Source organism: Vespula vulgaris, chromosome 4 (genome assembly GCF_905475345.1).
Source record: "Vespula vulgaris chromosome 4, iyVesVulg1.1, whole genome shotgun sequence".
NCBI classification, from domain to species: domain Eukaryota; kingdom Metazoa; phylum Arthropoda; class Insecta; order Hymenoptera; family Vespidae; genus Vespula; species Vespula vulgaris.
The window spans coordinates 9058850-9073278 of NC_066589.1; the positions used below are offsets into that span (position 1 = coordinate 9058850).

General features: G+C 27.4%; 2 protein-coding genes across 3 annotated transcripts; one reads left to right on the top strand and one right to left on the bottom strand.

Moving 5' to 3' along the window:
- The first annotated feature begins 411 nt into the window (after positions 1-411).
- On the top strand, positions 412-11087 carry LOC127062986 (receptor-type tyrosine-protein phosphatase-like N). The gene is made up of 16 exons (XM_050992073.1): positions 412-590; positions 2016-2170; positions 4332-4385; positions 4482-4542; positions 4631-4762; positions 4878-4968; positions 5098-5896; positions 6002-6204; positions 6264-6419; positions 6496-6622; positions 6731-6798; positions 7017-7397; positions 7481-7696; positions 8322-8692; positions 8768-8821; positions 8966-11087. The coding sequence occupies exons 2-16, from the start codon at positions 2083-2085 to the stop codon at positions 9237-9239; spliced, it is 3075 nt and encodes a 1024-aa protein (XP_050848030.1). The 5' UTR covers positions 412-590; positions 2016-2082; the 3' UTR covers positions 9240-11087.
- Positions 11088-11534: 447 nt separating this feature from the next.
- Positions 11535-14401, bottom strand: LOC127062989 (uncharacterized). Of its 2 annotated transcripts, XM_050992080.1 has the most exons (6): positions 14257-14401; positions 13720-13813; positions 12241-13605; positions 12045-12156; positions 11825-11930; positions 11535-11746 (listed from the first exon to the last, which is right to left on the bottom strand). In XM_050992080.1, the coding sequence occupies exons 1-6, from the start codon at positions 14363-14365 to the stop codon at positions 11691-11693; spliced, it is 1842 nt and encodes a 613-aa protein (XP_050848037.1). In that variant the 5' UTR covers positions 14366-14401; the 3' UTR covers positions 11535-11690. The 2 variants fall into 2 exon arrangements, 1 of the variants encoding a protein (XP_050848037.1); XR_007781240.1 differs by lacking the exon at positions 11535-11746 and having other exon boundaries at positions 11894-11930; positions 12273-13605.
- Between the last annotated feature and the right edge of the window lie 28 nt (positions 14402-14429).

The window sequence follows — 14429 nt, forward strand, 5'->3', positions numbered from 1 at the left end:
TATTATTTATCATGAATATAAATTAACGATACGAAGCAAATCTTTTCGCAATGAAAGTACAAACGTTATACATAGTCATGATTGTGTTACAGTGAAACAAACATGAAACGAGTCAGACAAGAGAGAAGTACTTTGAAATGGTTTCAAGTAGTTTTGATATATGGTATGAAATAACACGATACAAGCCGATAAAGGTATTATCAAACGATCCTCTTTATTATATCAACAGTATATCTCACTTTCATATACATACATTTTATTCAAGAATGTCCTTCTCTTTCTCCCTACTCTGTATCTTTCTCTCTCTCTATCTCTCTCTCTCTCTCTCTTTCTCTCTCTCTCTCTTCCTCCCCGTTCAAGCAACGTAGCAATCGATTTGAAATCCAACGCATGCCCTCCTCGTTTATCGTAGCAAGAGTTGTTCACTCAGTCAGTGGCATCAGAGCTATCAGACCAAATACGTACTTCGCAAAGAGTTATGATATAAAAGTTTTCTTCCACCTTATTTGCAAGTGATTATAAAATAGAAAGACAGTCGCATCGACTCAGCAAGACTAATTCATAATATCTGCATGCTGTCCAATCTTCAGGTGAGTCCTATTCTTAATTAAATTCTTACTAGCCGGGAAGAGTGATGCCATTGTGTACCACGCAGTTTGAGAAAGAAAGGAAGGGTCGGTGGTGGGAAGGAGAGCGATGACAACCTGATGCTTCGACCCTTAAAATGTTTCTTTATTGTCGAAAGGATTTCACTAATTAAATCAATTAAGCGAAAGTCAAATGAAACGTAATTAGAAAACCTGTACAAAAAGAAAAAGAAAAAAAAAAGCAAAAGAAAATTAACGTTTATATAACGAATTTTTTTTAATTACATTAGATTTTTCTTTTTAAACATTATTTCACTGTATTCATTCCGAAGTAAATTTGTAGATAGGAAAAAGAAGATTGTTATGGGAATTATCGTAGGTCAATAAATCACTAAAATCACAGCTTACAAACTTCGTTCTCGTTTTCAGAAAGAAAACAGCTGTCACGCCTAAATGATACATGTCGCTCCAATGATTCTATGATTTTCAGACAATTTAAATAGCGCCGAATTGTATAAACAGAAATATTTCTCTTTTCATAGATATTAATTTTAATCTGACAAAAAGAAAATTATATATTGTTTAAAATAAATGACAGTACGAAGTATTGTTTCGTAAAGTTATAGATTTTACTTGTATTTAGTAAAAGAACTTTCTAAACTCTAACAATAACACAAGTAAAACTGATAAAACAATTTGAATTTCATTTCGAATGTTTCAACTTTTCGTAGTTGAAACATAAATCTTTATTTTGAAATTAAACTGAGATATATGTATTGTTATTCATATCTTTTATATAAATAGTGTAAAAATATAAATGCGTTCGGACATCGGAGTACGATAAAAGAGGTCATTATAAATATCATTTGAAATATATAAATTATAACTAAGATAAACACCACCCCTTTACATCGCAGTTTTCTTAATTAGTATATTTTCACAATTATTGCAGTCAAATGGAGTATGAGTAATTTAATTGATATTACGAATTATAATTTATGCAATTTTTAATGCCTCTTTATTATAATAATTCTATATTACGATACATGCTCGTTTTTTAATTAATATTTAAGAAAGGTTTACGCCCCATTTGACTTTCACTATCTTTTTTAATCGGTCAAGTAATATTATGGTTCCTATGTTAGATTGGCTTCTTTTGAAGTAATTTCATGTATATATACCTATATATATATATATATACACACATACACACATATGTAACAACCTATAGCTACCTAATAAACAAACAAACAAATAAAAATGTTGAATCGATTCCTGAATCATTATCGTAATGTTCGAACGTGTCACCTTTCTTTATTGTATCCTAAAATATATCAGTTATTAAAAATCATCCACACATAGATATATGTATATTCGCTTTTTTCAATGTTATATAACATTGCTATTAACATATAAATTTTTTTCTAGCTCTTTGAACAAGGGAGATTAAGAAGTAAACGTTCTATAAATTGGCCTGACAATTGGAAGAGTATCTATGGGGTATAAAAATTTCTGGCACGGAGGATTAGGGCTGTTATTGCTCTGTATCCTCTACCATGGTATTTTTGCTGATGGTGACGTCGGTGAGTATATAATTTACGATTACTTTATTAATAAACGATCCAACAATCAAATTCAATTTCATTTTTGTCTAATTACTTCTATCGAACTTTATTTATCTTAATCCTAAACTCTAAACTCGTTCGTGAATGTAAATTATGAATTTATATTGTAATGAGATTGAGGATATCAAAGGGCGCAATTATAAATTGCGATTAAATTGCGATAAAATGTATTATATGTTATATCAGTCGTCTTCTTCTTGTTTTTTTTTGTTTATAAAGGAAGGATTTTTAATTAGGAAATAAAATAAAATCGATGTAAAAATTTTTTATCTTCGTTCAATGGTATAAATTTTGTTTCTTTCGAAAATTAATATTTCTTACAAAGAAAGAATTTTCTCATTTTTTCTCTCTTTCTTTTCTATATTAAAATTAATGAGTTGTCGGAGTTTGAAAGCTCATTGACGCGTGTGAAACGTATGTTAACAATTTCATTTCTTAGGTCGTATATATGATAAGTAGTATTATTGATCGATGGATTTAATAAAATGTAAGAAAAATTACTTGTGCATTTTCCTTTCTTTTATAGAAAACAAACTCGTTCCAGGAACTCTCTCTCTCTCTCTCTCTATTTCATCTTTTCATTCTTCTTTCATTATAATTCTTTCAACCTCCGCACACATTCTTAAAGAGACTTCATAAAAATTTATATTATTATTTTAATTGCTAACATGAGATGTCTCAAAGCATCTCTCAGAAAAAGAACACTTTTTTTTCTTTTACGGTCGTTTTCATATTGACCGTATTTTAAAAGATTGTCGTGAAAACTTGTAACTACCCCATAAACTTAACTTCCATCCACTCAACGCGAACTTTTCTATTTCCATTATTACCTCTTAGTAACTCACGTTCACCCACCTTGACCTTTTATTCAGAATTTTTAGAATTTTCTTTCACGCATGTCTGTTTATCATAATTATTATTTGTTGTTTACCTAATCTTCCAATAATACAAATAATCCATTTAATTCAATTTATATGCTAAAATCATATTCTGTATGAAAGAATAGAAAACAAATAAAATGAAAAACAATTCACTCGATTCATTTGAGAAGAATATTTTGTTAAAAAATCGTTGTGCGTTTGAATGAATGAATGAATGAATGAATGAAACGCAGTTAGATTTTCTTTTTCCAGATATTTTTATCCGATATATATATACACACACACAAACACATATATATACATATATATACAGTTATTTACTTATTTACTTATATACTTATATAACTATATACGTATATAACTATATAGTTAACTTTCATCGTATCGAAATCGATATCGGAAAATAGTTAAACGATAGCCTACGGGCTAGGCTTTGTTCGAATGCAGCAATAACGTATACATACATACAATACGTGCTTAGGAATGTAACTCATTGGTAGGTTTTGTTCAAAGTAGGCTCATATCGTTGCACAAGCTATAAGAGAAATTCGGAAGTACTTTTGAATGGCAATGTTAAAATAAATGAGGCGAATAAGGGACAGAGTTCGATTTTCGCCCACGTTCTTAGCAACGGTTATTGAGCCGTACATTCAGCGCAGTTAGCCAGCAGCCACCGCCTTCGAAGTCTCTCTTCGAGGCCATTTTCCACGCCCATATTTTTTCATATTTTTTCCTTCTATATTTTCATTAGATACATAATGCTTTTCATTTAAAATTCTTTTTATATTTTCCTTTTGCTCTTTCTCTTTACAGATCTCTATTTATAATACTTTCTAATAAATACGATACCTCTTTGATATTTTCATATTTTTTTAGTATCATAATATGCAGGTTATCGATATCACGTAGGAAATCATAAAATTGTGCAAACGAACGCTTCTTTTTTTACCTATCTATCGTATCTTTGGATATATATATTTTTTTCTTTTTTCTAATGCAATCAAGTTACGTTTTACTAGCGAAATCTGCTGACCACCACTTGTTGCCCGTCATTTAATAACCGAATTGAAACATGACAGGTGGTTGTTATTTCATTCATAAGCTGAGCTAGTTATCCTATCCTCTTTATCTATCTTTTATTATATATATATACACGCACACACACGTATATATACTTTGTTAAACGTCATGTTCAAATCGTTTTAGTCGTTATTTATATTTATTATTTTTATCCATAGGCTGTCGATTTAATATAAATCTTTGCGATTCTCAAACGGAAGTATGTTATGACGGTAAGTTTTTAAATGATTTTTTTATATGATTTTGTAAAATATTGATATGATTTAAAAAATTTTTCTTGAATCATTATCTTCTATTTTATTTCATAGATTTAGTTTTTGGAAAGTGTATACCTTTGTATTCCAATTTTGAAGCAGATGATCTATATCAGTAAGTTTCATACTTTATAAATTGATATCATCAGAAAAAAAATTTATTGAAATTGAAAGGATATATCTATCGTACTTTTTTAATATAGATATAAATTAGACACTGAAGAATTGGATGTCTTACGATTGCAATTGCAAAGATTGGAAATTCAAGGATATAAATGGTCGCATCCATATACGCAGTGTATCTTACGAACGTCTTTAGATAATCTTCGATATCGGTATAATATGACCTTTTAATGATTTATTAAATAATTCACTATATAATTTGTTTTAATTCGTGCTACAAAAGAAAATAAAAGAGATATTATATACTTTTTAATATTTATTTATTAGATTAACGCAGGATCTTCGGAATTGTCAATATTTAATGGAAAATAATAGATACCGTTTGAAAGAGGAAGATATCGTCGAAGATAAAGATAGAGTAAGTGATCGGTCAGTTGTACAAAGAGTACATACAACTTTGATCAAAAAGAAATAAAAAAACCTCTTTATATAGTTTATAAAATATATATTAATGATAATATAAAGAAGTAATCGATTTTTATTGCAGCAAACAGTTCCTTTTGCAATAGTGAAGTTTACACCCAATGATGGCAATTCTTATAGTGAATTTGCTAATGAAATATATTATCCACCGGGTAGCCATGACGAATCAACAAGATTATTTCCAAATGATAAAAAATTTTTAGATCTATCAAAAAATGATCCTGAATCGGAACATATGCGTCAATTATATAAACTAACGTATGGCTTAGATCCTTCCGATAAATATTCTTTGATTAACGACAAAGATTTCTATAAAAGAAAATTGCGTAAAAAATCCTTAACCTTAGACGAAGTCAAAGCACAAATTTATCAATCACAACCATATTATTTAAATTCAAAGGCACGCGATAAATCAGACTTTGACAGACTTAAGGACGTTTTAGATGACGATAGCCAGATAAGAAAACTTAATGATGATATAAACTTTCAAGAAACGAGAATGGAACCTAAAAACAATCCGAACATATTATCTAATAATAAATTTGGCTTTGATGAATCTTACGAAGATAATTTTGACATTGTTCCTGAAGAGGAATATGAAAAAACTTTTTCAAGAAAATATAAACATCCGACGGTATCTACTATCGAATTTTTAAACGAGAAACCATTGTGGCGAGATAATACCAAGCGACATATAAATATCGATAAAAAGATGGATTATCTGAATAAAAATCTTGCTAGGATTGAAATGGATTTGCAAAAAGATAAAGACGCTGATTTGCCAGGTGAAGATGCATTGTTTACAGAAGGAGGAATGGTACAATCTCTGAGACAAGGAACGGATATTGGTTCGGATACTGATGGTAAATTTTAATGTTAATAAAAATTTAATATCAATTACATCTTCTCGAGATCGTATAATTAAACTTATACAAATGGAAATTTCATTTCAATTTGTTTTTATATAGAAACCCCCTTTGACATTCATCTCGACGATTTGAATGCATTTTTATTGAGGCGCGAATTATCAGGTTTTAAGCGACGAGAAAGACTCGATGTTAAAAAACCAGGTCCATTGTTTCCAACAAATAATCATATATTTAAAATGCAAACTCCTATCACTGAAAAAGATTCTATCGTTCAAACTACGACTGAACAAGAAGATGATGATGTAAGTTTAAATCTACAAATATGTTTGACATATTGTGATATCGTATATCTTACTTCTAGAACGATGTACCAATTTCGTTACCTGTGAAGAAGGAATGGAAAAGTAATGTACATTCTTTTGAAAAGTCTTATAAAAATGTCGACACTGATCATGTCTACATTGAATTTCAACAAGAGTTTCATACTTGGGTAGAAGGCGAGCGTGTTGTTGATGAGGTACTTACGAGTCACGTAATTAACGTTAATTTAATATTATTAAAATCAAATATATTTGAACACTTTAATTTCACAGGTTCGTAAATTATTAGGTTTAAATACTGGAACTTTGACAGACATACGAGTTGGGCGCGCAGAAGTAACGTTCAAAGTTAACGAAAATAATCAAAACTTTAACTCTACTGACGTTGTAAATAAGATCGGTGAGCATTTATTATAAATATATATGTATATAATAGAAAAAAAGATAGATAAGAAGTAAAAGATATTAATTTGATAATATTTCTTTTTTTTTTTTAATTTCTTTTTAGATGACATAAGAAACGATTTACGAAGAAATCGAGGTGTAGATGTGATTCGTGCAGGCATTGGAGATAAGGTTCCGTACTATCCTTATATTATAAATAAAAACTATATTTCGTGAATAATAAATTATATTTATTATTAAATAAAGCTCGTTCTATGAACGTCGATATTCAAATATATCGAATCGGATCGAATTCAATAATGAGATTCGATTCGAATTTTAGGTATCCATATATTTAATGATTATTTCTGTTCTTAAAAAAAAAAAGAAAAAACTTTATCTACTTTAAGGCAAAATTACCAGCGACCTTAGAAGTGCCAAACGATTTAGAAATGAATTCCACGTTATTTGGAGCGATAGTAGCTGCTGGAATAGCAGCTGCAATAACAGCTGCAGTAGTCACCTTGGTAATAGTACGACGACATGCAAAATCTCGAGAGAAACTCGCAGGTCTAACTACACCTGATCCAGAAGCATCAAAAGATTATCAAGATCTTTGTAGAGTAAGAATGCAGGCTAAACAACCTACAGAAAAACAGGAACCATGGCGTCTTAGCTCATCGCGTGAAAATGAAGCGAATAATTTCGTATCTGATCGTTCTAGTACGTCTTCATGGACCGATGAACCTGCTTTTTCAAACATGGATATATCGACTGGACATATGGTTCTAGTAAATAAAAACGATTTTGAAATGCTTTATATAAAAATTTGTTTTTTCTATGACTGTCCTATTAATAATATTTGTAATTACAGAGTTATATGGAAGATCATTTGAAAAATAAAGATCGCTTAGATCAAGAATGGGCTGCATTGTGTTCGTATGGAACATCCTCAATCGATGTTGCAGAAAACAATACTAAATCTAAATATAATCGTCCCAATGCACCACTTCCCTATGATCATTCGAGAATTGTATTGAACGAACTTACAAACGCTAATAACTCTGACTATATAAATGCATCCACGATTGTAAGTATATTGAAATCGCATGAAGAATTATATTCGTTAATGTTTAGATTGTCTTTTCTCATTATTCCATTTTTCTTATATAACATATTTGATAAAATGCGCACGACATTCGTTTTTTCGGATGCCGCACATGAAAACAAAGAAATCGGTAAGTCACACGATTAGCATGAAGAATCTTTTTAGAAAAGCAGCAAAATTATGCTGAATGAGCAGTGAAAAAAGCAATATCGTTAATTTAGCTTGAACAAAAAACATTTATTTCATAGCATTGAGAAGCATGAATACTGAATTGTTTACAATAATTTGTAAAATGATGGTTTGTTTGCTATTAGCACATACACTATTTATACATACACATATATAAACATGTATAGTCATGAAACCATTACAAGTGTAAGGCAACAAGAAATGTAAGGTAAGTAATAATTACTTACAAAAAAAAAATTATTAAAGATTACGTAGGAGACATTTGAAAGATTAGAAAATAAATATAAAATTTATTAAAAATCATTCATTATTATGCATTGTAAGAAAGCTTTCGTGTGACTTGCTTATATTAAAAATATTTACGCTAATGTAAGAACGTTAAAAAGATATCTATCGATTATTGATTTATATTTTTTAGACGGATCATGATCCACGAAATCCAGCTTACATAGCAACTCAAGGACCTTTGCCACAAACAGCAGCAGATTTTTGGCAATTAGTATGGGAACAGGGTAGCGTAGTTATCGTGACGTTAACTCGACTTACCGAAGATGGTCGTGCTATGTGTTATCGTTACTGGCCAGATCAAACAGAAGGATCCGAACGATATCATATTTATGAAGTGCATCTGGTTTCGGAGCATCCGTGGTGCGATGATTATTTGGTCAGATCATTTTATTTGAAAAATCTTCTTACTAGTGAAACACGTACGGTTACGCAATTCCATTTCCTCTCTTGGCCAGAGAATGGTGTACCACACTCAACTAAGGCATTATTGGAATTCCGCAGGTATATAGACGATTTATTTCGAATAATTCCTTTGTCCAAGTGAGATTGATATATTTAATTGAATTAATATTTTAGGAAAATTAATAAATCGTATAGAGGTCGATCCTGTCCTATCGTTGTTCATTGCAGGTAAGTTATAAAGAGTTGCATATTCTAAATTATAATAATAATAAATTTTAATAATTAGAAATTGTTAAATAATTTGTAATTATTGTTATTATATGTATATGATCTATGATCTACGAGAAACATACATATATATTTATTTTATAGCGATGGTGCTGGGCGTACTGGTACCTACTGCTTGATTGATATGGTTCTAAATCGTATAGCAAAAGGGACAAAGGAAATTGATATTGCAGCTGCTTTAGAACATATTAGAGATCAAAGGCCGAATATGGTTGCTACAAAACAACAATTTGAATTCGTACTAATGGCTGTTGCGGAAGAGGTACACGCGATCTTAAAGGCTTTGTCTATTCCTTCGAACGAAAAGGTATCGACTACGGGAAATGGTTCCTCTTCACCTACGAAATCTAACCAGTGATCTGTTTCTTCATCGGAAATCCGGACGGGCGACCATAGGGAAAGTACTATATAATTAAGTCCAATGTACCTTGAAAAATGGCCAAATATCTATAGTAAATGTATAATCATATTGATATTCTATTGGAGTAACTACTGGTTTCTTCTAAGTTTCTTTTCACTTTGTCTTCTAATCAATAATATTCTTAATCCTTGTATACACTATTTATGATTCTCTAATTGATTTTAGAATCGGACTATATGAAAAACAACTAGGCAGTTTAAACAAATGGATATACAATAATGAAAGTTCATAAATAATTGAACCATTAGAATATTACTATCGATTCAACAATTGACTCAAGGCACCGCTTCTTACAATTAATATATCAAACGCTCCCAATATATTACTCTGCATTATTGCAATAAACTGATATATTAAAAAATTCTACTTCGTTCTACAGAATAACAAATACTAAAGTATAAAAAATATTTCTACCTCAATAAGCTTCTAATTTTATTTCACTTTATTTAAATATATATTTTTTTGTTAATAATTAAGTATTATATATTTTTCGATGCAAAAATCAGACGGCCTAGAGAAATATAATTGAAAGTTACCTAATTTAAAAGTTACGAATAGTATATGTTTCACATATAGAAACACGTATAAAACAAAGAAATTCTATTATTGAATGGTATTAAGAAATACTTATGTATCAAATATTTTTCTGTCCCTGATATAAAAATATTTTCAAATGATCAAACACATATTGCATAAGAATACAAAAATGAATAATTTTTTCGTAGTCATTTTAAAATATAGCTAAAATAATTAAGTAAATCGTATTAAGTATGAAATATTAGAAAGCTTTTATTTACATTTACAATTTATCGATTATCCTGTACAAACGAAACGAAAGTAAAAATTTGGATAATAAATATCGAATTATATTATTTTATATTACTTCGTTATAATTCGCTTGTATTTAAGTTTTTTGTGTCAAATATTAGAAAAGCTAATATTGTAATGTTTTTAATGAAAACTAATCTAAATAATCTCTTGTCTATTAGTACATATTTTATGGTGACTATGAAAAGGTGCTAAAAGCTTGTATACATCTATATTAGAATTACTTGAAATATTTTAACAAAATCTTTAAAAATTCAAGTTTCATTACACAGTTAATTCAAATAATTATTTTGGAAATGCTATTTATCATTGCTTTTATTCACACATATATATTAATCTATAAGAAGTGACTGGAATGTACGATTGTAAATCTATTTGTTGTTGAGTAATATTATCATTAAAAGATATGATAATAAACTCTGTTGATGTGGTAGAAATGGCATAGACTGTACGATGTATATCTCAATATTCTAATATTATAATATTCTAAAACAAAGCATCATTTACTTGACTAAAAAATGTTTTTATTATGCAAATATGATTTAAACATTTTGCTTCTATTTTCTAAATAATATTTTTAATGAAAATTCTATTATTTTATTGAATCAAAAAAATAGCCATTTCAATTGCATTGAACATTATTTTATTACAAACAATATCAAGATAATATTATAAGAATATAATTTCTTAACAAATCATTATATATATATATATATATATATATATATATATATATATATATATATATATGTATATGTATGTATGATGTATATTAGAAATTTATTTGAAATATTTTTTCATTATTTTTTGATAATTATTTAGCATACGATTAAATTATGCATCATTTGCAAAACTACAATGATGTTAATATTGTATCAATGTATAAACGTATAAATGTGTAATATTCTTGAATATACTGAAACCAGGAATATGTACGTCCAAATGAAATATGTGAAATGTTTTTTTTTTGTATTATCAGTTTCTATTTTAATAATTAACCAACTTTAAATAACGTTCATATTTTTATAAAATATTATTCGTATTTTGGTTGTCATTTTATTGACTACATTATTTTGTAAATAATCAATAAAGTGGCAGTGCGTATTTTTCATCATTATACATATCAGTAATTAATAAACAAATAATTATATTTTTAGCTATATATATATATATATATATATATATATATATATATATACACATCTAAAAATTTGTTAAACATTTATTTTTATCTGATACAAAAATAATATTCTGAAATATGATACAATTCTATATTCAGTAAAAGGAAGTAAAAATCTTCGAATACTAAAGTACAAAATTAAATGCTCCCTTTTGATTATGCTTTGTGCACTTAATTTTCATGCAAAATAATTTTTTGCTCAAAATATAAATACGAAATTCATATCTTATGTAACTGTATTTTATTCAAATGAACAAATAAATATTCAGAATGAAAAAATCGTAACTTAGAGTTTCTAATATTTACAAATATATGTAATGGTGTTTCTCCGTATTATTTTCTCTACAAAATATATATAGTTATAATTTTATAATTTTTTATTATTTTTGTTGTGTGTTATCTGATGCAGTATCAGGGAATAAAGGATCCCAAAAACCTGTAAAAATACACACCATACATCAATGTCTATAAAAATTTAAAAATATGAAAATAATCATATAAATTATATTCATACCTGGTGGTGTTGCTTCTCTGGCATAATACACATTTTTGTGACGTGAACATTTATTTTTCCATATTTGTACTTGCGTGTCAGAAATACCAGGTTTATTTTTATAATACTATGAAAAAAATTATTATATTTAAAAATAATACTATTAAAATTGAATAATTCTATACATATATTTCTGTAATATGAACAAAGTTCCTTAATTTTGTATTATTATTTATATTACCTCAGCACATTCCCAACAGCTCCAACATTTTTGATTTTTTATTTCACCATCTTTTTTAGCTGATTTATCTGTATGAATATATTTAATAGCTTCTTTTTCCATATTTTCAAACCTATGAATTAAAAAATACTTGGAATATTATACAATAATATAAATGAATAATGTTTCTTGAATAATTTTAATATACACATTATACCTAAATAAATTTTTATTTATTACTTTATTTACATTAATATTATTTTCTTTCTGAGTTTTTTCTTCAAAATATGTTTCATCTTCATATATATATTGAAGTGGATTTAATTCCGCCTGTTTTGTAAATGCAATTTCCTCCGAATTATTTTTTTTAGTAAGTTTTTGTTCCAATTGAATATCTTGATAAAATGTCAGACACTTTTTCTTGGCATTATCAGTAATTATATCTGGAGATAAGGAACTATTTTCATCAATAGCAATATTTTGATTTTTGCTTGAATGTACTTTATTTTGCATTATCATAGAATTATTAGAGGATAAGCCAGTTACTTCTATTTGATCAGTTTTTTTATGTTTTCGTTTTAACTTTATCCGATTTTTATTTCGAAATTGTACATGTTTGTAATTTGGACTACTTTGTATTACGTCTTCATATATCATCTCATTTTTATCATTAACATCATTTGAATTTATAATATCAATTTTTTTCTTACTTATAGCTTTATTTTGCATTATATTTTCTGTGGAAGATTCACAATTAAATAGAAATTTTTTAGATTTATTTATTGTTATGTCTTCGTCAGTAGATGTTAGAGTACTATTATATACCTCTTTTTTAACAGTATAAAATGGAAGTGTTGTTTGTCTTAATTTTTTATCATCTGATCTTATATGACATTTATAATATATAGGACTTTTAGATTTGCTATTGTCAATTTTATTATTTATTTGATTATCATCATGAATTAAATTAATTTTTAATGGAGAAATAATATTGTCTAATCTTCGCAAAGGTAGCTTTTTATCTTTCATTTGCTTCTTTTCAGGACTATCTGAATCATCATTCAATTGTTGTTTATCTTGATAAGCTTTCTTAAATAATCTTTTTCTCCTCTTCTTATTACGTTTATTATTAACTTCAGGAGTATTACAGACAACAAAAGGAGAAAAATTATCAAAAGATACATTCTTTAAATATTGTTCAGATGTATTTTTGCCAATATTTTGTTTATTATAATCCGATTTGTTATCAGTGTCCACTGTACACGGAATAGTTGTATTATCACTGTCTATAGAAACTTCACTTTCGGAAATCATAACAGATTTTTTATCTTTTTGCATAAATGTTGGGCTTTCAGGTAAAATAAGATTTGTTGATTTTTTACAAGGAGATTGATATATAGTGTCATCGATATCTATATCCCTGTCAAATAAGGATTTTTCTAAAATATCTTCATTTTCTTTCATAAAGCTTTCATTTTTTTTTTTATCATTAATTATTTCTTCTTCACTTGATAAATTTTGTTGGTATTTGGATTTTGTTAAAAATTCAGCATCTTCAGCAGATGCATATATAGATTCTAAACTAAAATAAATACAATAAAGTATCATTTATTATTTACAATATTATAAAATAAAAAATTACTAATGTATAATTTTCAAATTAAATTATTTCGTATAAAACGATATATATACTTACACATTATCTTCCTTCCATGCTTGTAGAACTTCTTTGTGTATAGAACTATCAACTCCATATGTCTTAACTAAATCCAGATATTTATTCCATAATTCTATAAAAAAATTATGCAAAAATGAAATATTTTCATTTCTTTTAATAACGTAACCTAAAGATACATAATATACATAATATAAATCATATATAGCTGCGCGCGCACACATTCATACACATTTCATAAATACGTGATTAAATATAAATAATAACTAAAGTAATGTTAAAAATCAAAGATTAACCTTAATATTAAATATATAATAAAGCAATGTCAATAGATTGCAAATAATAGATATTATTATACGAATATAAATATGATCGTTATCTATATAATAAAAATATTATATTAACACAGTCATGAGAAAGTTAAACAGAATTGTTTTAATATATTAATTTTTATATATATATATATATATTAAAGTAAGAAATTTCTATAGATAAGACAAGATTGATACGAGTTACGAATTTTTTTTATTATGATGAAAATGAAATATATTTACTTACTTCGATACTGCTCGTACGCCTTTTGTAAAATTAGAGCAAAGGTCTTGGTAGCAATCTCAGCGGTTTCATTTTCTACGGAATAATTAAGCCGTGGAACGCTTGACATCATGGTCAATGCTTTTTATGAGGTTAGGTATTGTTAGGCAGTTCGATGCCCTCTTTATTTTCTTTTC